Source organism: Aedes albopictus, chromosome 2 (genome assembly GCF_035046485.1).
Source record: "Aedes albopictus strain Foshan chromosome 2, AalbF5, whole genome shotgun sequence".
NCBI lineage: Eukaryota > Metazoa > Arthropoda > Insecta > Diptera > Culicidae > Aedes > Aedes albopictus.
In genome coordinates, this window is record NC_085137.1 from 354,453,668 (window position 1) to 354,478,297 (window position 24,630).

A 24,630-nucleotide genomic window follows, 5' to 3' on the forward strand; every position below is an offset into this window, starting at 1 on the left:
GCAAGGAGGTGCGGCTCAAACAACGTCTGATTTGAAATGCTCCTCCACCGAAAGCCATACCTAAGGTGGCAGCCCCACCACAGTGGATAAGGGACCTGAGACCAACAACCTACTGTTTCCGAAACCCAAAAACCGAAACAGAAACCGAAAATGAAAGACTACGAACTGATTCAACGGCAACGACTGGTCTACGAATAATTTGGGTGAGCTACGCACCCAGAGAAAGCAGTGGATCACAGAGAGCGTAGGCGGACTCCCTAGCCGACTAAGGTGAAAAAGACATCTATCTTCTCTACGATGTTTCACGTCGCCTTAGATAAATGCTATGATGCCCGTGAAAGACACGTCTGGACATTTACTGACCGACGCGACCCGGCTGACCAGTTGAAACGCTGGTTCGAGAACTTTGGAAACCTTTTTCAAGTGTCGGTCGCGCCATCAACACTTCAGCATGATCCGCCAAGGGTTCCACGCATTACCCGTGTCAACACCGAAGTTCTAACAGAGCCCTCGGAGATCGATGCTTAAAGCTGACCCCGTGGTATCCGTACAACTTTTGCATCAATTCAAGACCAACAATTGAAAAGGCCACAACAACATTTTGTAAACAAACATGTTTCTATCGACTTGAGGCCTTTTGAACTCCACCCACACACCTCACCACCACTAACAGAAAGCGCAAACAACAAGCTTTCTGATAGTGGTGGTGAGATGCGTGGGTGGATCTCAGAAGGCCTCAAGTCGACAGAAACGTGTTTGTTTACGCAATGTTGATGTGGCGTTTTCAATTGTTGGTCTGGAATTATTCTGCAATGGGAAACCGCGACATTTCCCGTTGACTGGATGCAAGGCGTCTTAGTAAAGGTACCCAAAAAGGGTGACCGGAATGTATACGATAATTGACGGAGCATCATTGTACTGTATATCATTCTTAAAGTCCTCTGCAAAGTGACCCTCAACCGGATACAGGACAAGATTGACGCAACTCTCCGACGGCAGCAAGCGGGTTTCCGTGCCGGACGATTCTTGTGTGGACCATATTGTCACGCTCCGTATCATTCTGGAGCATATCAGTGAATTCCAAGAGTCTCTCTACCTGGTGTTCATTGATTATGAAAAAGCTTTCGACCGACTCAATCACGAATGTGGGAAGCCCTCAGACGCAAAGGTATCCCTGAGAAAATTATCGGCCTCACCGAAGCACAGTACGAGGCATTTTCGTGCAGAGTACTGCACAACGGTGTCTTGTCTGATCCCGGCCGGGTCGTTTCTGGAGTTACGTCAGTGATGCATCCTACCTTCGCTACTGTTCCCTATCATAATCGATTAGGTCCTGGTAGGTGCGATTGATCGTGAACCAAATCTCGGGTTGCTGTGGCAGAGCAAGGTCGATGGTCTTGCCGATCGGCTCCTCGGCGGCAGGTCTTACCATCAACGTCAACAAGACCAAATCGTGAGAGGTAAACACGGTCAACTCTTCCAGCTTTACGGTAGCTGGGCAAGCAGTCAGTGGAGAATGTTGAAAGCCTCCAATATCTTGGTAGCCAAATGGCTGACGATATGGCGGCACCAAGATCGACATAGGTACGTGGATCAAGAAGACGAAGGCTGCTTTTGCTAGTTCAAGAAATGTATGGAAAAAAAACACCAGATTAGTCGACGTACCAAAATTTTCAACTCGAACGTTGTAACCTTCGCTGCAGTTTACAAGCTGTATTTCATATCTCGGTTTATGTATTGCTAATATCCTGAGATAATATTGTATTTAAATGTAAATATTCACACAAGAATATTTTGGATTATATTAAATGAATTAAAACCAAATAAAAGAAAAATCGAATTTCGCTAAATATACTTTGAGTTTTATGGCAACCGATTTTGATTTAGACCATCACGCCGCTTTCCGAAAAAAATGAATTGAATCGGAAAGGCTGGCAGCACGGCAAAAAGAGACGATGTGTCGTCAAGTGAGAGCTCTCTCAAAAACGGTTCGCCAATTAGGAGCTAGGGCAATTCCGAAATTCGAAGATAGCTAGGTAGCACAGTTTGATGCGATAAACTGCTCGACTCTCTCCGGGTGGCGCCAAGACCAACACCAGCAAATATGGAATGTGGCCTTAGCTACGAAGAACGTGGGTTTTGGAATAGGATCATCCGATTGCTGTATGATTGTGGCTATCCATCCCGAATAGTTGGGCAAACCTATATAAGGCTGTCCTGGCCACATGGAAGGTCTCTTGTATCCTGGATAGTGATCGAAGTTAGACGGCAGTTAAAGATAAAGATAAAGTTAAATATCCGCGTGAGTAGTCCGCGACAAAATTATCTGTATTATACAGAAAAAGTGGTTTAGTTCACCATCAAGACTGTTACCAGTGCGCGAGTGTTAATATCGTGACTAGTAAGGCTACTAGTTAGCCCCGGCGCTCCTAATAGTTAACGTTGAGGCCGGCAGTTTAAAGAGAGGTCGCGACACGGTCGAAAGTTTAGTCGGTACAGTGATTGCCCGCACATTTTAGTTGACCGTGATTGCAGGGTACCGCGAGTGAACTAAATCCAATAATTCCTCTCGAGTGTGCGCACGGACACTATCCAGTGGTAGCCGTTGGTCGTCCGTCAATATACGACCACCACCGTGAAAGTCCTCTGTGAGAGGTGAAGCCACCAAAAGTCCGGTTTATACCGGTGAAAGCCCAGCGAACCCCACGACCGATTCAGGGATCGGCAATCCAGGAAACCCCATCCGCCGGTAGGAATCCGGTGAAGCCCAGCGAGTAGTCATCGACCGGTATAGAACCGGTGACGCCACGTGGCCCGTGGTACCGCGTGGTGGCGATATCACGCCGCATCAGAATCATCGAGCATGTGAGTCCGTTCCTTTTCCCAATAAGTGCTTTTAGAGTTTTCCAATAAAACCATCAACTAGAATAATTAAATACAATTAGCTTTTTGATTTTGCCTTAAAATTTGCCTTGCTTCTTGTGTGAGCCGAGAAATTGATTTTCAGCTTCTTTTGTTCGCGGCGGTTGCAGAGGTACAGGTGAGTTTCCACTAGTGCGGTTTTTTGCCCTGAGATAAAGAGGTAGGTGAGCTAGTTGGGGACGTGCGGACGTCCACTTTTAAGACGTGTGGACGTCACTGAGAGTATTAACGTGAAACCTGTGCTGCTGTACGCCAGTGAAACTTGGTATCAGTGGAGAACACTCAACGGCTGCACAATTGGATCTGCAACGTGGAGCTCCATCGTCGTTGTCATCAAAAGCCGATAGCGACAGAAATTCGAGAGTGAAAGTGGAGGTGGGTCGACCACACTCTACTCAGGGGCGGAAACGAAATCTGCAAGCAAGCGTTAGATTGGAACCCAGCATCGCAGCAGAGGCAGACCCAGAGGTTCATGGCGGCGCAGTCTCAACAAAGAAACAAAGGAAGTCGACAGATATTTGACCTGACCACAAGTCAATTCGATGGCGGGCCATCGCTTAGGATGGAGATCTTTCAATTCGGCCCTCTTCACTACCTCAGGACTGAATCTCATATCAATATAAACTTCTGTTTCCGTTCAGCCAAGTTAGCTTTGTAGTGTCGGTAGCGGTTGTCTCAATTAGCTAAGAATAACGTTACGGTCTGCCTGTTCCGGTGTTAAGAGTCCCCCAACACTAGGTTACACCCAACTCATGGTGTAATGCAGCTAACCACCGATAGAGCCTGTGGAAAATCAGGGAGTCCTCCACAGTATTATACCTTCACTGCGCTAACCGAACAATGTCGACCAACAAATGAAATAAGGGCCTGTCCATAAACTACGTAGACTCTTAGGGGCCCAAGTAACACAACTTGTTATATAATAGTTCTAAATTCACGATTCAAACATAATCACTTGTTTATTTTTTGTTTTACTGACTCAAAACTGAACACTTATATAATCAAAACAGCGCAAAAAATGGCGGCTTATAAAACATCTTACAAGTTATATAAGATGTAACCCCATACACTAATAATACTACCGAGGTACGTTCCCACCAACTCTCTAACATTGGATAGTTGCAATCAGGTTACTTATCAATTTGAAAATCATATAGAATACTGTTATAATACAATCACATTCGTAGGCTGGAATTGAGGTTTTTTCAAGTCATATAACTTGCATAACATGTTTATACATCATAACCATTTTAGTTTTTATAATAAAGTTATTTGAAAGCTACATGACTTGGAGAATCCACTTATACAACACACTATTGAGAAACACGATTGCAAAACAAGGTAACTGACAGAAAAAATAATCACATCAAAACAAATTTTTATTTACGAAAAATTTACGATTGGCGAAAAATCACGATGAAGCAAACATGAAAAATGCTTCCCAAAGTTGAAGTTAATAATATCTGATTATTCGAAAAACTAATAAATGGTCTTTACTCAGTAGCGTTAGCCTTGTTTCATGTGTGCTCCAGAATTTATCGTGTAGTTTTCAATTTAACTCATCAATAATTCATGCGCTACTCAACTGGATTAAAAATGTATCTTGAACATACTATTTTATGCAGATGCGTGTGTTTTTTTTTTCCAATCCGCACGAAAAAAAAGCAATATGGCATGCAATCCATGGAACTTACAGTGCCGCTCATAAATACTAAAACAATTCGAATTTCAATCATCACTATTATAATTATGGAGTTCATGATCTATTGCTTCCTGATTGAGGCTCAAGTAAAAGTTAAAAATTAATACTCAATACAACATCCACTTTTTATGATGATCAACAAATAAAGGCAAAAATAGTGGCCATTCTCTTTTTCTGCAGTTGTGGATCCATATTTTCATCCGGTACTGTATGGTTCTTTTTCTAATGATCGACAGTAAACATTTGTACAAGTATTTTTATTTAAAGCATATGGAAGTTATAATTACTTTTAAATTACACCTTTCGAACAACTGCACAATAGATTGCAAATTAACTTGCAATAACGTTTTTATAACATCTAGGTAGCATTTATACAACATATGCAATTATTGGTTCTAATTTTTGTTTGCGATAGATATCACAACGCCAAAGTAACTGAATTACACCTTATTGCTAAGCATGGCAAAGTCTGTCGAAATGCCAAAATATTATCAAATGTAAACACACATAACTCTGATAACTGTTCATGGTCATTTTGCAGTTCTCGCGGGTTTAAGGACAAACGTCTTGAAATCCCGCTTCCGCAGTGCATTGAAACTTCAGACGCACAAATCTCAAGAAGCAAGCCTCAAACAACAACGCATTTTATTATTCCGTTCTTGCTCACTTGTAATTAGCTTAAAATAAGAAGCTCAGGTGCGCTGGTTTTGTTTACGAAGAGATTTGTGCCCTCAAAATCGTGAGTAGGTGCCAAAGTCGACCATTGTGGCGGCCATTTTGGGATTCCTACAAGTCTGTCCTTAATGAGAGTTCAGAATAATCCCGGTTGTGAAATTTGGACAGCAGTTCTCAGTGATACGATCGAGATGACAATGAATTCAGATCAAGGCATAGCCTAGCCACGGTGGTTGATGTGACCAGATAGAAGATTGGATGGCGGCTGCTGCTTTGACGTAGTATTCGTATTCCGAATGTGAAACGCAAGCGCACCGACCGGATGCTCGGCAGGTAGATATTGACCCTTTGACGGGGACAGAGGCGTTGAAATCGAGAAAAGCGCCCCGGACAAAGACGCGTCCACTGTACCGCTGCTTGCCGAAGAATTCAGCTTGACAGGCAGTTGGTTCACTGAAAAAAAGCCCCCGCCGTGCAAAGAATGATTCTTCATTCAATGCGCTGCAAATCAGCAGAATCTGAATTTTGAATGATTATTCTGCAGAATGATTTTACTGCCTCCTACTGAGTGATAATCATCTTGTTTAAAGATTGCAATTGTTACAATTCATAAATGATTTTACGCTTAGGGTTTGTTGTGATTGATAATCATCACAAATCCATCTGAAAGTATTTTTCTCTATACTCCATACAAAAAATCATTCGATGCCAGAAAGGTTTTCACTTGTACACCTTTCTCTCATTGAAAGAAGTATGGCTGCCTCGGACTTTGTTGTTTTCGGGACTTTGTAATAAAACACATTATTAAAGGTAAGAACGAATTATTGTAGTTTTTGTTCATTATTGTATGATTCAATCATTATTGTATCTCTGGCTGATTTATTTACAGGATGCTGCCAGATATCCCGTTTTCACACCCCGGATAAACTAAGGGACCCACGCTCGAGCACGCTTAATTTTTATATTGAAGTATTTTTAGGGAAAAGTTAATGTATATATGAATAAATTGATGAAATTCAAATCAACATGGTGTATGTTGTTGTTATTTAAATTTTTAAATAATAATTGAGAAATAAACAGACCCCATAGAAAGTCAGACCAGAAAAGGAATGAATATCATTTGTTTTTTGGTTTCCAAAAAAGTAACAAAAATCATCTCTTTTTGGGATTCTCATCATTCAGCTTGTTTTGATTTTGAAGGAAAATCAATCAAACGAAAATCATCCGAATCATGTCTGAAAATAGGCATGGGGCTCGGATGAGGCAAAAATCATTCAAAATCTGGCGGGAGTTTTCGTTCAGTGTTCTTAGTTGTGTATCGAGCAGCTAGTGCCATTGGAACACAAATGGTGCTCGATTCTGCTAGTGATTAGCTTTGTTAGATATGTAGTAACTTTCTTTTTTTGAATAAACTACTGATTTAGACTTTGCTGATGAAAAATACCTTAGCGCTTAGCCGCATCGTGGTCTTGATAATTGATCTTGATTGAGTGAAAAAGTAAAACATTATTTATTGTCAAGATTGTATGGCAGTTGATGTTCAATGTTCTATAAGTGTAGAATAATCCCATCGAAATCACATATCGAACACTACAAAGCTAATTATATTTTTCTCTTATTTGTTATTCGCCAACATTAATATGGCTAAATAATAACATAAGATGTTTTCTGATGCGCTTATAACTCTTTTATAATACATATTTTGAAGCAAAGATTTTTAAAGATGTTTTCTGTGTTACTTGGGGGGGGGACGGGGGGGTCTAGCCAAAGTCTACGCTCCATACAAATTTCGAAAATTTTGTATGAACAAAAGTCTACGAGGGGGGAGGGGGGGGGTCTGAGATGGCCGAAAAAAAGTCTACGTAGTTTATGGACAGCGCCTAAGTACTGTATTACTAAAATTCAATACTGTGTGCAGTCTATTCGGCTATGCTACTGCATAGACCTAATTATTCCCACACACTCCGATATTCAAAGTTCAAATATTCAACTGAAACAAAAATGCATTTTCACCCATCATTCCCAACAGCTGCCCGGGGGGATTTTAGATTCAATTTTCATCGTAGGCGCGTCATATTGGAAGCAACGAAAATCGCACTATTCGTTATTGACCAAGTTTTCATAACCCATCATCGTCCGGTGGTGGCCGGGTGCGATCGTGTTGCAACGCGCTAGGTCCGGTCGGTGTGATGCAATTTCAATTACGCTTGGGACAACGATGGGTAATGAACCCGAAAGAATGATATGGAACCGCGACATCCTATTGATCGCGCTGGAACAAAGATTGTTTATTTTTGTTTCGATTGGCGACATACGGCGCCGGACTTGTTTTGCACTCGATTTGTTTTGACTTCGAGTAAACTGAAAGAAAAGAATGTGGGGGTATAATTTCAACCAACATCCGCAGCCGGGCCTCGGCTAGGGTTCACTGTGCCCTAGTAAGGTACACTTCAATATCAAAGCGGGTGCTTTGCTTTGGAGAATTTGGTGCCAAATTCCAAAGACGATGAGGATGATGATGGTGACGATGATGATGATGGGGAGAATGATAATGACGTCGATGGTGGGGTTCAATTCTTTCACACACCCAAGCCTTGTATACGCTCAAGTGAGGCGGGGCTAGAAGATGTAGGCCTTGGTGTAAAGATTCTCAGTAGGTTTTGTGCGAACACGCCCAAGTCAGGCGTGGTTAGGAGATATAAGTTTTTCGTTGGCATTAATATTCTTGGTAGGGCTTGGGATACGCCCAAGATAGAAGAGTCGTGATGTTTTCAAGAAGAGAAGGATTTTAATCACAATGAGTACAAGGAAGAAAAGGTAGAGATCTAGGTTTTGGACTTTGGATACGCCCAAGTTGGTTCGGGCATTGTTAGGAATTATCATGACATTTTCGGCAAGACGAGAATGATCGTAGGAATTTTAGACACGCCCAAGCTGGTTCGGGTATTGCTAGGAAATTTAGGCTATAAATACGGAGGCCTTGGCTTCAGTCGGGGTCAGTTGTCGGGGAGTTCGGTGACAACGTTTACGCAGGCAGCATATCGGATAAGTCTTGAGCTCCCATGTGGGACACCTCTAGATACTGTCCAAATAAAGTCAGTAATTAAGTCAGTTTGTGAACAGTTTAGTGACAACGTTGAAGAAGACATTTTGGTTGAATTCTACCGCGGATCAGAGTCAGGATGGACGAGTTAGTTGATTTAGCAGTTAACAGTGAATTCATTCATAACCGTATTTGTGTAATAGTGTTTATTTAGAAGTAAAGATAATGAAATAAACTGTAAAATCAATTACAGTAGTGAAAAACACGGACATTGTGAATAAAAGAGATATCACATCCTTGTGTATAATAGTTTTAGAAGAACCCCAGAAACAACGGGGCGCTTCACTACAAATCTGCTACAAAAAGTGCTCTTGACATATCCCTGCGGGTTCTATAAAGTAATGTGCGCAAATGGATATAAATCGAACGTATCATTGCATCTAATTGTAAAATGTTCATTGAGAACCTATAATAAAATAGCCGTAACTATTCGCCAGTCACCAGCAAACGAACCACCTCAACATATTCCTTCGCCACCTGACACAATTAAACAAAAGAAACCGAAGAAAAAGCACATAAAAAGCTGGCCGAAGCAAAAGGTTACCGATGTGTAAGTAATCGCTTACCTTCCTTTAAGCTTGCAACATAAATCTTGATAATGCGAGGAGACGGCAGCTTCGTCTTTTCGTTGTGATGCCCTCGCAGTGCGTTGAAGACGGCTTCCTCGACTACGGCGGCCATGGTTTCCTCCTACCGCCTCTTTTTCTGCGGCTATATTTCCCACAAACTTCTATTCCTCCCACTTCATTTAACTCCCCACCACCACCACAGCTGAGGTTCTTTGCGGTTATTCCAGTTGCTTGCTCACTTTGCTTGTTGAACCTTCAACCCCACGACCAACCGCCAGCAGGGATTTACCACTACTACAGTGCCCATCGGGAACCGGGTGTGTTCAACAGGCGGAAATCTTGCTTTTGTGCTTTAATTTCACTGGTGCTTTTTTATGGTGCGCTCCGAGAAGAAGGCACCGGTGCAGCCAGCCCGGAGCAACAAAGACCACTTCTTCGCGTAGGGGTTGTTACTTTTGCACCTGTGGAACCTTGTTACGCGCGCACGCTCCTTGAATCAGCTGCTGCAGGCCAGGTGAGCGAATCATCGAACGGGAACAGGAACACGGTGTCGTTGAGTGCTGCTGATTGCGATTTTCCTTCTATGCTTAGCAGGGTCGTCGTCGCGTTTTTCCACCCGAGGTAATCATAGCAGATGAAGATCGTATCACACCGTCCGTCCTGTAGGAAATGGAGAAAAGATAACCATTCTTTAGTTAGTGCTTTCGACTGCGGGTTGTGTGTTGTGCTGTGCATGCTACATAGCTAAGATTAGAAACTTAATAAGGTAATTTCAAGGTATGCCATTATCGTGTTCATTACAATAACAAGTGCTTGAGAGGGAAAACTAGAATGATAGTGCTTTATTTTGACATTAACCCATATACGCCTCGCATTCCATTTTAAGGACAATATTAGAGGTAGATATCACGGAATATTAGTAAATATTGGATTTATAGAAGTTGTTCACAAGATCATCAATTCTAATTGGTGGACTACATTCTTAAGCAAGTCATTCCGGGGTCCCTTCAAGGAGTCCTTCGGGGCGACGCTACAAAACCACACTGAAATATTTTAAATTGATCTAGCGGTTAAAAAGATATCGAGCCCCAAACCCGGGAACTCCTTCAGGTATTCCTCCGGGAATCCCTTCAGGGATTTCTCCGGGAATCATTTAAGGGGTTTCTTCGGGAATTCCTTGAGGGATTCCTCCGGGAATTCCTTGAAGGATTCCTCCGGGAATTCCTTCCTTCCAGAATTTTTGCAGGGGTTTCCCCGGAAATTCCTCCATGAATAATTCCTCCTGCAATTTTTCCAGGGATTCCTCCGGGAATTCCTTCAGGGATTCCTCCGGGAATTCCTTCAGGGATTCCTCCGGGAATTCCTTCAAGGATTCTTCCGGGAATTCCTTCAGAGATTTCTCCGGGAAAACGTTCAGGGATTCTTCCGGGAATTCCTTCAGGGATTCCTTCGGGAATTCCTTCAGTGATTCCTCCAGGAATTCCTCCAAGAATTTATTTATTTATTCCAACGCCTTCAACCTAACTGTTGTACAGACTGATATTGATAATGATACTTAACACTACATTTAGATAACATATACATATTTCATTGAAACATTTTTACTCGCACACAACTTGAATAAAGATATAACTAATACATTTCAAATAAACATCCAGAAAGTATCACGACAGACGATGACGATGCATACAAATGGTATACAGACTTTTCATAAATCAGTTAGGGTTTCCAAGTATCGAACATTCTTCGTCGCAATTCACGGAATTCAATTTTTTCAGGCCACGTCGACCTATACATAGCTATTCCTTTCCATTTTGACTTCAAAATAATTTTAAAAGAAACGTAGTCTAGAAAGCTGCAATCCATTCGTTTAGAAACCAGCTTCGTAACGTTCAAGTAGTCTCCATTCGGGGCATCGAGGCATCTATACACCACCATCTCTACATCTTGTTTGGTCGTCTCGCTGTCAATGTTTGTCAGCAGAAGTGAAAAACAATCATCTTTTGTTGTCTGACGTGTTTCGTTCGATCTTGTTTGAGTAGAACCCGTAATACTGAGGTAGCTCGTATTCATTCCTCCAAGAATTCCTCCAGGAATTCCTCCAAGAATTCCTCCAGAAATTCCTTCATAAATTCCTCCAGGAATTCCTTCAAGAATTCCTCCGGGAATTCCTCCGGAAATTCCTCCAGGAATTCCTCCAGAAATCCTTCCAAGAATTCCTCCAGAAGTTCCTCCCGAAGTTCCTCCAAGAAATCCTCCAGAAATTCCTTTAAGAATTCTTCCAGGAATTCCTCCAAGAATTCCTCCGGGAATTCCTTCAAGAATTCTTCCAGGAATTCCTCCAAGAATTCCTCCAGGAATTTCTCCAAGAATTTCTTCAGAAATTCCTCCACAAATTCCTCCAGGAATTCTTTCAGGTATTCCTTCAGAAATTCCTTAAAGTATTCCTCCAGAAATTCCTCCTGGGATTCCTTCAGGAATTCCTCCAAGGAATCCTTCAGGAATTCCTCAAAGGATTCCGTCAGGAATTCCTCAAGGGATTCCTTCAGGAATTCCTCCAGGGATTCCGTCTGGAACTCCTCCAGGGATTCCGTCAGGAACTCCTCCAGGGATTCCGTCAGGAACTCCTCCAGGGATTCCGTCAGGAACTCCTCCAGGGATTCCGTCAGGAACTCCTCCAGGGATTCCGTCAGGAACTCCTCCAGGGATTCCGTCAGGAACTCCTCCAGGGATTCCGTCAGGAACTCCTCCAGGGATTCCGTCAGGAACTCCTCCAGGGATTCCGTCAGGAACTCCTCCAGGGATTCCGTCAGGAACTCCTCCAGGGATTCCGTCAGGAACTCCTCCAGGGATTCCGTCAGGAACTCCTCCAGGGATTCCGTCAGGAACTCCTCCAGGGATTCCGTCAGGAACTCCTCCAGGGATTCCGTCAGGAACTCCTCCAGGGATTCCGTCAGGAACTCCTCCAGGGATTCCGTCAGGAACTCCTCCAGGGATTCCGTCAGGAACTCCTCCAGGGATTCCGTCAGGAACTCCTCCAGGGATTCCGTCAGGAACTCCTCCAGGGATTCCGTCAGGAACTCCTCCAGGGATTCTGTCAGGAACTCCTCCAGGGATTCCGTCAGGAACTCCTCCAGGGATTCCGTCAGGAACTCCTCCAGGGATTCCGTCAGGAACTCCTCCAGGGATTCCGTCAGGAACTTCTCCAGGGATTCCGTCAGGAACTCCTCCAGGGATTCTGTCAGGAACTCCTCCAGGGATTCCGTCAGGAACTCCTCCAGGGATTCCGTCAGGAACTTCTCCAGGGATTCCGTCAGGAACTCCTCCAGGGATTCCGTCAGGAACTTCTCCAGGGATTCCGTCAGGAACTCCTCCAGGGATTCCGTCAGGAACTCCTCCAGGGATTCCGTCAGGAACTCCTCCAGGGATTCCGTCAGGAACTCCTCCAGGGATTCCGTCAGGAACTCCTCCAGGGATTCCGTCAGGAACTCCTCCAGGGATTCCGTCAGGAACTCCTCCAGGGATTCCGTCAGGAACTCCTCCAGGGATTCCGTCAGGAACTCCTCCAGGGATTCCGTCAGGAACTCCTCCAGGGATTCCGTCAGGAACTCCTCCAGGGATTCCGTCAGGAACTCCTCCAGGGATTCCGTCAGGAACTCCTCCAGGGATTCCGTCAGGAACTCCTCCAGGGATTCCGTCAGGAACTCCTCCAGGGATTCCGTCAGGAACTCCTCCAGGGATTCCGTCAGGAACTCCTCCAGGGATTCCGTCAGGAACTCCTCCAGGGATTCCGTCAGGAACTCCTCCAGGGATTCCGTCAGGAACTCCTCCAGGGATTCCGTCAGGAACTCCTCCGGGGATTCCGTCAGGAACTCCTCCAGGGATTCCGTCAGGAACTCCTCCAGGGATTCCGTCAGGAACTCCTCCAGGGATTCCGTCAGGAACTCCTCCAGGGATTCCGTCAGGAACTCCTCCAGGGATTCCGTCAGGAACTCCTCCAGGGATTCCGTCAGGAACTCCTCCAGGGATTCCGTCAGGAACTCCTCCAGGGATTCCGTCAGGAACTCCTCCAGGGATTCCGTCAGGAACTCCTCCAGGGATTCCGTCAGGAACTCCTCCAGGGATTCCGTCAGGAACTCCTCCAGGGATTCCGTCAGGAACTCCTCCAGGGATTCCGTCAGGAACTCCTCCAGGGATTCCGTCAGGAACTCCTCCAGGGATTCCGTCAGGAACTCCTCCAGGGATTCCGTCAGGAACTCCTCCAGGGATTCCGTCAGGAACTCCTCCAGGGATTCCGTCAGGAACTCCTCCAGGGATTCCGTCAGGAACTCCTCCAGGGATTCCGTCAGGAACTCCTCCAGGGATTCCGTCAGGAACTCCTCCAGGGATTCTGTCAGGAACTCCTCCAGGGATTCCGTCAGGAACTCCTCCAGGGATTCCGTCAGGAACTCCTCCAGGGATTCCGTCAGGAACTCCTCCAGGGATTCCGTCAGGAACTTCTCCAGGGATTCCGTCAGGAACTCCTCCAGGGATTCTGTCAGGAACTCCTCCAGGGATTCTGTCAGGAACTCCTCCAGGGATTCCGTCAGGAACTCCTCCAGGGATTCCGTCAGGAACTCCTCCAGGGATTCCGTCAGGAACTCCTCCAGGGATTCCGTCAGGAACTTCTCCAGGGATTCCGTCAGGAACTCCTCCAGGGATTCCGTCAGGAACTCCTCCAGGGATTCCGTCAGGAACTCCTCCAGGGATTCCGTCAGGAACTCCTCCAGGGATTCCGTCAGGAACTCCTCCAGGGATTCCGTCAGGAACTCCTCCAGGGATTCCGTCAGGAACTCCTCCAGGGATTCCGTCAGGAACTCCTCCAGGGATTCCGTCAGGAACTCCTCCAGGGATTCCGTCAGGAACTCCTCCAGGGATTCCGTCAGGAACTCCTCCAGGGATTCCGTCAGGAACTCCTCCAGGGATTCCGTCAGGAACTCCTCCAGGGATTCCGTCAGGAACTCCTCCAGGGATTCCGTCAGGAACTCCTCCAGGGATTCCGTCAGGAACTCCTCCAGGGATTCCGTCAGGAACTCCTCCAGGGATTCCGTCAGGAACTCCTCCAGGGATTCCGTCAGGAACTCCTCCAGGGATTCCGTCAGGAACTCCTCCAGGGATTCCGTCAGGAACTCCTCCAGGGATTCCGTCAGGAACTCCTCCAGGGATTCCGTCAGGAACTCCTCCAGGGATTCCGTCAGGAACTCCTCCAGGGATTCCGTCAGGAACTCCTCCAGGGATTCCGTCAGGAACTCCTCCAGGGATTCCGTCAGGAACTCCTCCAGGGATTCCGTCAGGAACTCCTCCAGGGATTCCGTCAGGAACTCCTCCAGGGATTCCGTCAGGAACTCCTCCAGGGATTCCGTCAGGAACTCCTCCAGGGATTCCGTCAGGAACTCCTCCAGGGATTCCGTCAGGAACTCCTCCAGGGATTCCGTCAGGAACTCCTCCAGGGATTCCGTCAGGAACTCCTCCAGGGATTCCGTCAGGAACTCCTCCAGGGATTCCGTCAGGAACTCCTCCAGGGATTCCGTCAGGAACTCCTCCAGGGATTCCGTCAGGAACTCCTCCAGGGATTCCGTCAGGAACTCCTCCAGGGATTCCGTCAGGAACTCCTCCAGGGATTCCGTCAGGAACTCCTCCAGGGATTCCGTCAGGAACTCCTCCAGGGATTCCGTCAGGAACTCCTCCAGGGATTCCGTCAGGAACTCCTCCAGGGATTCCGTCAGGAACTCCTCCAGGGATTCCGTCAGGAACTCCTCCAGGGATTCCGTCAGGAACTCCTCCAGGGATTCCGTCAGGAACTCCTCCAGGGATTCCGTCAGGAACTCCTCCAGGGATTCCGTCAGGAACTCCTCCAGGGATTCCGTCAGGAACTCCTCCAGGGATTCCGTCAGGAACTCCTCCAGGGATTCCGTCAGGAACTCCTCCAGGGATTCCGTCAGGAACTCCTCCAGGGATTCCGTCAGGAACTCCTCCAGGGATTCCGTCAGGAACTCCTCCAGGGATTCCGTCAGGAACTCCTCCAGGGATTCCGTCAGGAACTCCTCCAGGGATTCCGTCAGAAACTCCTCCAGGGATTCCGTCAGGAACTCCTCCAGGGATTCCGTCAGGAACTCCTCCAGGGATTCCGTCAGGAACTCCTCCAGGGATTCCGTCAGGAACTCCTCCAGGGATTCCGTCAGGAACTCCTCCAGGGATTCCGTCAGGAACTCCTCCAGGGATTCCGTCAGGAACTCCTCCAGGGATTCCGTCAGGAACTCCTCCAGGGATTCCGTCAGCAATTCCTCCAGGGATTCCTTCAGGAATTCCTCCAGGGATTCCTTCGGGAATTTCTCCAGGGATTCCTTTAGGAATTCCTCCAGGGATTCATTCAGGAATACCTCCAGGGATTCCGTCAGGAATTCCTCCAGGGATTCCTTCAGGAATTCCTCCAGGGATTCCTCCAGGAATTCCTTCAGGGATTCCTTCAGAAATTCCTCCAGGAATTCCTTCAGGAGCTCCTCTAGGGATTCCTTCAGGAATTCTTGGAAGAATACCCGAAAGAATTCTTGGAAGAATTCCCGAAAGAATTCTTGGAAGAATTCCCGAAGGAATTCTTGGAAGAATTCCCGAAGGAATTCTTGGAAGAATTCCCGAAGGAATTCTTGGAAGAATTCCCGAAGGAATTCTTGGAAGAATTCCCGAAGGAATTCTTGGAAGAATTCCCGAAGGAATTCTTGGAAGAATTCCCGAAGGAATTCTTGGAAGAATTCCCGAAGGAATTCTTGGAAGAATTCCCGAAGGAATTCTTGGAAGAATTCCCGAAGGAATTCTTGGAAGAATTCCCGAAGGAATTCTTGGAAGAATTCCCGAAGGAATTCTTGGAAGAATTCCCGAAAGAATTCTTGGAAGAATTCCCGAAGGAATTCTTGGAAGAATTCCCGAAGGAATTCTTGGAAGAATTCCCGAAGGAATTCTTGGAAGAATTCCCGAAGGAATTCTTGGAAGAATTCCCGAAGGAATTCTTGGAAGAATTCCCGAAGGAATTCTTGGAAGAATTCCCGAAGGAATTCTTGGAAGAATTCCCGAAGGAATTCTTGGAAGAATTCCCGAAGGAATTCTTGGAAGAATTCCCGAAGGAATTCTTGGAAGAATTCCCGAAGGAATTCTTGGAAGAATTCACGAAGGAATTCTTGGAAGAATTCACGAAGGAATTCTTGGAAGAATTCCCGGAGGAATCCCTGGATAAATTGCCAGATAAAACCTTGGAGGAATTCCCGGATGTAGTCCTGGAGGAATTGCTGGATGAAATCCTGGAGGAATTCTCGGACTAATCCGGAGGAATTCCTGGAGACATTCCCGGAGAAATCCCTGGAGAAATTCCCGGACGAATCCCTGGAGGAATTCTCGCAGGAATCCCTCAAGAAATTCGCGGAGAAGTCCCTGATGGAATTCCCGGAGGAATCCCTGGAGAAATTTCTGGAGGAATTTTCGAAGGAGTTCCTGAAGGAATTCTTGGAGGAATTCGTAGAGGAATCCCTGGAGATATTGCAAGAATTCTTTCGGGAATTCTTCCAAGAATTCCTTCGGGAATTCTTCCAAGAATTCCTTCGGGAACTCTTCCAAAAATTCCTTCGGAAATTCTTCCAAGAATTTCTTCGGAAATTCTTCCAAGAATTCATTCGGAAATTCTTCCAAGAATTCCTTCGGGAATTTTTCCAAGAATTCCTTCGGGAATTCTTCCAAGCAATTCTTCGGGAATTCTTCCAAGAATTCCTTCGGGAATTCTTCCAAGAATTCCTTCGGGAATTCTTCCAAGAATTCCTTCGGGAATTCTTCCAAGAATTCCTTCGGGAATTCTTCCAAGAATTCCTTCGGGAATTCTTCCAAGAATTCCTTCGGGAATTCTTCCAAGAATTCCTTCGGGAATTCTTCCAAGAATTCCTTCGGGAATTCTTCCAAGAATACCTTCGGGAATTCTTCCAAGAATTCCTTCGGGAATTCTTCCAAAAATTCCTTCGGAAATTCTTCCAAGAATTCCTTCGGAAATTCTCCCAAGAATTCCATCGGGAATTCTCCCAAGAATTCCTTCGGAAATTCTCCCAAGAATTCCTTCGGAAATTCTTCCAAGAATTCCTTCGGGAATTCTTCCAAGAATTCCTTCGGGAATTCTTCCAAGAATTCCTTCGGGAATTCTTCCAAAAATTCCTTCGGGAATTGTTCCAAGAATTCCTTCGGGAACTCTTCTAAGAATTCCTCCGGGAATTGTTCCAAGAATTCCTCCATTAAAACAAAAGCGTGTTTAAAAAATGTCGGTATTTTTTTCTGGCACTCTCCAAAATCACGGAAGTTTTGCCAATCAAATAAATTCTGGCTCATTACTGGAATAGAGTTTGATCTGTGGCCCTTGATTTCAAGAGTTTGGGCAAGATCAAAATCTACCTTTTCTGTCGACCGGTTCGAGGCGCGATGTTTCTCTTATTTGAGACAATGTTCGACTGGTTACGTATATTCGTACTCAGAAGACTACAAACCTTTGACGATGGTAAGGGGCTGTCCATAAACCACGTGGTCATTTTTTTGGGATTTTTCAACCCCCCCCCCCCCCCCCCCGCGTGGTCATTTGTCAATACAAAAATTTTAATTTGTCCATACAAAATGATCATTGGCCGAACCCCCCCCCCCCCTCCACGTGGTTTATGGACAGCCCCTAAGAACGATAAGTGTTATATTTTGTTTACCGCCGCGTCTTGTGAATGTCAGTTTGTTCTTACGCTATCACAAAACTTAATAATGAGTTTTCAGATGAGATTACAGATCATAGGATGAATTATGATGAATATGACCTCATTTTCAAGCATCGTTCTGTGATATATGAAGTTAATAAGTATCGATTGAAATAAACATGCGTAATAAATGGCACCATCTCCACATCGTCCGACGAATCCATTCTACGAAAAATATTCAAAGCCTTCGGAAAATTCCACACCTTCCATCACACGCATCTAGGATTATCGTAAGTTTCCGGGAACTGTGTCGCCTTGAGCCTACAGCCGATTTGCGGTTGACAGTTGGCACGCCGTTTGGCGTTGTGTCTCCTACGTCTCCTACGAGCAATAGCAGCGTTTAGCTAGGGTTGAGTCACAGAGTTGAGTGAAAGGAACAGAAAATAACTCAATAAAGGCTGCCTACCATGCTTGCTGTGGTCTAGGAATTTGTAGCTTGACACGTTCCATATCACCAACAACGCAACAGCAACGCCAACGGCTTGCCGAAAGGATTCCATCGCATTGTAATCTTACCGAAATTCCATCGAATTCAAGATGAATGGATTGGAGTGATGTTGTTTGTTACACACTAAGAATAGTTTTCCAATTTTGCTGTAAGTTTTTTTGTGATTCAGATGATTCATTCGGTTGAATCTGAATTCCCAAGCTTTTCAATTGAGTTTACAATATTTCAATGAACTTTACCTATTTGATGTAAAGTTTATTACAGTGTTGTCAGCTTTTTTTCTATAAATGCGTACAGAAGAAGAATTCCACCATCCATTCGCTGCTCAACGATTCCCTGATAGATATTGTTGTTTCCTTACCCGCCTCGCCACATTGGTCAGACTCCATGGTATGGGGAATTTTCCGAATGATTGAATTACTATCATTCGGCATAGAAGACGATGGGCAGACTCAGAATGATGATTCTACCAAATGGTGGTTTTTCGCAATCAACTGATGGGGTAAACTATTCTGGGAACGACGATCGGACTGGTTTGCCTGGAGGGTGTTTGCGGAAGTGCTTGCTCAATGAGCTTTATGCTTAATTAATACGAATTAGGCTGAACGTAAATTGATTTTGGTAGCTACGTGTTGGTCTCAAATGATATTAGTCGTAAATTAAACGGTGATGAAGAGGGAAATATTCTAGATGCTGAAATGAACAATGCGAGTAATTTGTTAGATTTCTTAATTACCTTTTCTCAAGCAACAATTTTAGGCCATGTTTTTTGCAGGTGGTTCACAGAACCATTACAAAACTCAAGTTTTTCACGACGGTTCCTAGACACTCCCCAAAATAAGATGGATTTCATGTTGTTGTTTTGGTTTTACTATGTGTGCCAATTGAAATACGTTATGCATTTCTGAAAAATAAAGTCTGCGTTCCTGCATAAATCTCTTCCCGGAAGACTTTTTAAAGCAATTCCTAAAGGAGATCCTGAAAAAAACGTGACAATACTCTAGAATAAACTTTTGAAGAAATTCGTAAATTAAAATATATTGGGGAATACAAAAACAAATTTGTAAACAAACCCCTGACTGAATTCCAAAATAAATATATCAAGAAACTCCTAGAAGAATACTTGAGGCAATTTCTGAAATAGCCCATGAGGAAATTCCTAGAGGAAATCCAGAAAGAATTTTTAGAAGAATTCATTGAGTGTTTTCTAGAGGACCACTAGAGGAATTCCTACATAAATCCCTGGAGGAACTACTAGTGGAATCTCTTGACACCTTGCGAGAGGAATTCCAAAGAGAATTCAAATGGGAATTCCTGCAAGAATTTCTAGAGGAATCCCTGGAGGAGTTCCTGGAGGAGTTTCTGGAGGTCTACCTAGCGGAATTCCTAGAGCAATTCCAGCAGACATTCCCGGAGGAATAACTTAAGACATTCCCGGAGGAATCCCTGGAGACATTCCGCGGAGGAATCCCTGGAGACATTCCGCGGAGGAATCCCTGGAGACATTCCGCGGAGGAATCCCTGGAGACATTCCGCGGAGGAATCCCTGGAGACATTCCGCGGAGGAATCCCTGGAGACATTCCGCGGAGGAATCCCTGGAGACATTCCGCGGAGGAATCCCTGGAGACATTCCGCGGAGGAATCCCTGGAGACATTCCGCGGAGGAATCCCTGGAGACATTCCGCGGAGGAATCCCTGGAGATATTCCGCGGAGGAATCCCTGGAGACATTCCGCGGAGGAGTCCCTGGAGACATTACGCGGAGGAATCCCTGGAGACATTACGCGGAGGAATCCCTGGAGACATTCCGCGGAGGAATCCCTGGAGACATTCCGCGGAGAAATCCCTGGAGACATTCCGCGGAGGAATCCCTGGAGACATTCCGCGGAGGAATCCTCAGAGACATTCCCGGAGGAATCCCTGGAGACATTCCGCGGAGGAATCCCTGGAGACATTCCGCGGAGGAATCCCTGGAGACATTCCGCGGAGGAATCCCTGGAGACATTCCGCGGAGGAATCCCTGGAGACATTCCGCGGAGGAATCCCTGGAGACATTCCGCGGAGGAATCCCTGGAGACATTCCGCGGAGGAATCCCTGGAGACATTCCGCGGAGGAATCCCTGGAGACATTCCGCGGAGGAATCCCTGGAGATATTCCGCGGAGGAATCCCTGGAGACATTCCGCGGAGGAATCCCTGGAGACATTCCGCGGAGAAATCCCTGGATACATTCCGCGGAGAAATCCCTGGAGACATTCCGCGGAGGAATCCCTGGAGACATTCCGCGGAGGAATCCCTGGAGACATTCCGCGGAGGAATCCCTGGAGACATTCCGCGGAGGAATCCCTGGAGACATTCCGCGGAGGAATCCCTGGAGACATTCCGCGGAGGAATCCCTGGAGACATTCCACGGAGGAATCCCGGGAGACATTCCACGGAGGAATCCCTGGAGACATTCCGCGGAGGAATCCCTGGAGACATTCCGCGGAGGAATCCCTGGAGACATTCCGCGGAGGAATCCCTGGAGACATTCCGCGGAGGAATCCCTGGAGACATTCCGCGGAGGAATCCCTGGAGACATTCCACGGAGGAATCCCTGGAGACATTCCGCGGAGGAATCCCTGGAGACATTCCGCGGAGGAATCCCTGGAGACATTCCGCGGAGGAATCCCTGGAGACATTCCGCGGAGGAATCCCTGGAGACATTCCGCGGAGGAATCCCTGGAGACATTCCGCGGAGGAATCCCTGGAGACATTCCGCGGAGGAATCCCTGGAGACATTCCGCGGAGGAATCCCTGGAGACATTCCGCGGAGGAATCCCTGGAGACATTCCGCGGAGGAATCCCTGGAGACATTCCGCGGAGGAATCCCTGGAGACATTCCGCGGAGGAATCCCTGGAGACATTCCGCGGAGGAGTCCCTGGAGACATTCCGCGGAGGAATCCCTGGAGACATTCCGCGGAGGAATCCCTGGAGGCATTCCGCGGAGGAATCCCTGGAGACATTCCGCGGAGGAATCCCTGGAGACATTCCGCGGAGGAATCCCTGGAGACATTCCGCGGATGAATCCCTGGAGACATTCCGCGGAGGAATCCTCAGAGACATTCCCGGAGGAATCCCTGGAGACATTCCGTGGAGGAATCCCTGGAGACATTCCGCGGAGGAATCCCTGGAGACATTCCGCGGAGGAATCCCTGGAGACATTCCGCGGAGGAATCCCTGGAGACATTCCGCGGAGGAATCCCTGGAGACATTTCGCGGAGGAATCCCTGGAGACATTCCGCGGAGGAATCCCTGGAGACATTCCGCGGAGGAATCCCTGGAGACATTCCGCGGAGGAATCCCTGGTGACATTCCGCGGATGAATCCCTGGAGACATTCCGCGGAGGAATCCTCGGAGACATTCCCGGAGGAATCCCTGGAGACATTACGCGGAGGAATCCCTGGAGACATTCCGCGGAGGAATCCCTGGAGACATTCCGCGGAGGAATCCCTGGAGACATTCCGCGGAGGAATCCTCGGAGACATTCCCTGAGGAATCCCTGGAGACATTTCGCGGAGGAATCCCTGGAGACATTCCGCGGAGGAATCCCTGGAGACATTCCGCGGAGGAATCCCTGGAGACATTCCGCGGAGGAATCCCTGGAGACATTCCGCGGAGGAATCCCTGGAGACATTCCGCGGAGGAATCCCTGGAGACATTCCGCGGAGGAATCCCTGGAGACATTCCGCGGATGAATCCCTGGAGACATTCCGCGGAGGAATCCTCGGAGACATTCCCTGAGGAATCCCTGGAGACATTTCGCGGAGGAATCCCTGGAGACATTCCGCGGAGGAATCCCTGGAGACATTCCGCGGAGGAATCCCTGGAGACATTCCGCGGAGGAATCCCTGGAGACATTCCCGGAGGAATCCCTCGAGAAATTCCCGGGGAATCCTTGGAAAAAATCCCTGAAAAATATCAAGTATGGCGAGCAACATGTTCGTGTGAGCTTAAATCTCAGGTTTTCGTACCAACAGTTGTGTATCGCAAAAAAAATGTCTCAAAAAGCGTTTCTTGCGTTTCTTGAAAAAAAAATGTCACTTTTAAAATCCTTACTCTGGCCAGATATAACCAGTAGTCATTAGGCTAAAGATGCAATCATTTGCTACACAGATCGAAAAAAGAGTTTCAAATTCTGTGACATATGATGCACATGATTGGTGCGTGGGATATCACAGAAGTTTACATGACTTATCATGTAAAAGTCATAAAATATCATGTAAATTTCCATTATATGTCATGTAATTCAGCATGACTCTGTGTGTTTACATGACATATAACACAAATTTACATGATATATCATGTAAACCATCATAACACTAAGTTAACATGATTAAACTGAAATTTACATGACGTGTAAATCTCATTATTTTTATCTGTGTACGATCAAAACAACGTTACTTTCGTAGTTATGGATTGTAATGCACAAAACTGTGCATAGCTGCAATCGATTGAAACATACCCAAGTTACCACAAGCATTATATCATAACATTAATTCAACCGTATTTGAGTATAGCTAATGCAAGATAATTTCTATTCAACATCTGTCAAGTGATAAAGCATTAAACCTACATTATGAATGCATTAAAAGCATTAAGGATTTTTGACAGTTCAATATAGTTCTAAAGTGGCGTTGTTTAATGCTTCATTGCATTGCCATCTTAAAAGCCTTATAGCAAACAATAACGCAAGCATTGGTTGCTTTATGTATACCATTACTAAAGTATGCATCATTTTTTAAACATGTAAACACATCCAGGAGAAAAATCCACAAAGGTTTTGGATGGAAGAACCATTCTAACGAATGCAAAAACTTGAATCAAAAATTTTCAGGAATTGCGTCAAGCTTTGATTTGTATATGCTTTAGATGTTTAGGCTTGGTTGATAAACCTAAATGATGTTTGTCCTCAAACAATTCAATAATAACTGTATTTACTTTGCTGATTGAAAGAATCAATCACGTTCAAGGATATAAAACCATTCTACACAGATAAAAATAATGAGATTTACACGTCATGTAAACTTCAGTTTAGCCATGTAAACTTAGTGTTATGATGGTTTACATGATATATCATGTAAATTTGTGTTATATGTCATGTAAACACTCAGAGTCATGCTAAATTACATGACATATAATGGAATTTAACATGATATTTTATTACTTTTACATGATATGTTATGTAAACTTCTGGGATATCCCACACTTCAAACATGTGCATCATATGTCACAGAATTTTACACTCTCACAGATCGAAAAATAAACCATTATAACACTAAGTTTACATGACTAAAATGAAGTTTACATGACGTGTAAATCTCATTATTTTCATCTGTGCTTTTTTCGATCTGTGTAGGAAAGTATTTTTATATGATAAAAAAATAGCTGTCCCGGCAAACGTCGTACTGCCTGCCTACTGTGTTTTTTGACATACAGCTCCATTGGGACGTCCCCGGCGAAGTTATTGGTATGGGATCCCCCAGTTCCAGCGACCGGAGAGGTCTCACACCTAGCTAAGAACCTTCCCCGGCCCCCAAAATACCCACATACAAAATTTCACACCGATCGGTTCAGTAGTTTCCGAATGCATAGCGGTCAGACAGACAGACAGACAGACAGACAGACAGACAGACAGACAGAAATTCATTTTTATATATATAGAAATGATGTTGCTGAATGAAATGGTTTAACATTTCTTGGTTGGGACACAAACGAAATTATTCACTGAGGGAGCCAACATTATTCAAAACAACTTTTTCAAGCTGTTGAGAATACAGTAAGGTAAAATTTGAGTGTACTTTTCTTAAATTGAGCAATTTTCCCGATAGACAGGCATGGCAATTGTAGCACACATCGTAGGCGCGTTCGGATTCCATTGTGGAGCAGCATCAGCAATCAAGGTTCGATTCCCGATACAGAAAAAAAAACTCATCAGAGTGAGAAAGTTGAAGCAGGATAAAGTAGACAGACAATAAACACTTTTTGTCACACACGATTTTATTGCATTAGCTGTATTTGATTAACAGCTTCTATATGGTATAAGCCTTTTATATACTTTAGCAATGACTAAAGAAAAGCTTGTTGTTGAAGCATTATATACACAATAGTAGCGTCACTTTCAACTGTAACCATACTTTAATGGTACCTATATGGCATAGCAACTTTATATCGCAAGTCATATAATACACTATAAAGTGAAATTAATGTTCAATATACAGCTCCATGGTTCCTTGGGTACCGCTCTATGGTGAGGGAAAACATCAAAAAGCGGTGGAGAGGCGTCAACGATTCAAGAATTTTGTGGAAGTGGCTTATTTCCTAGAAGAAAATCTACAGGAGATACTCAAAATAACTGGGACAGGTA

The 24,630-nt window shown here is 45.3% G+C and overlaps 1 protein-coding gene across 2 annotated transcripts in view; it reads right to left on the reverse strand.

The window, feature by feature from the left end:
* Window positions 1-24,630, reverse strand: part of LOC109416238 (protein qui-1) — a 378,767-nt gene that overhangs the window by 215,268 nt on the left and 138,869 nt on the right. For both annotated transcript variants that reach the window (XR_009997894.1, XM_062852727.1), the window contains exon 2: window positions 8,969-9,631. Coding sequence is in view for 1 of the 2 variants with exons in the window: in XM_062852727.1 (XP_062708711.1) it covers window positions 8,969-9,083 (115 nt within the window). In the remaining variant the exon portion in view is untranslated. The remainder of the gene's footprint in view (window positions 1-8,968; window positions 9,632-24,630) is intronic.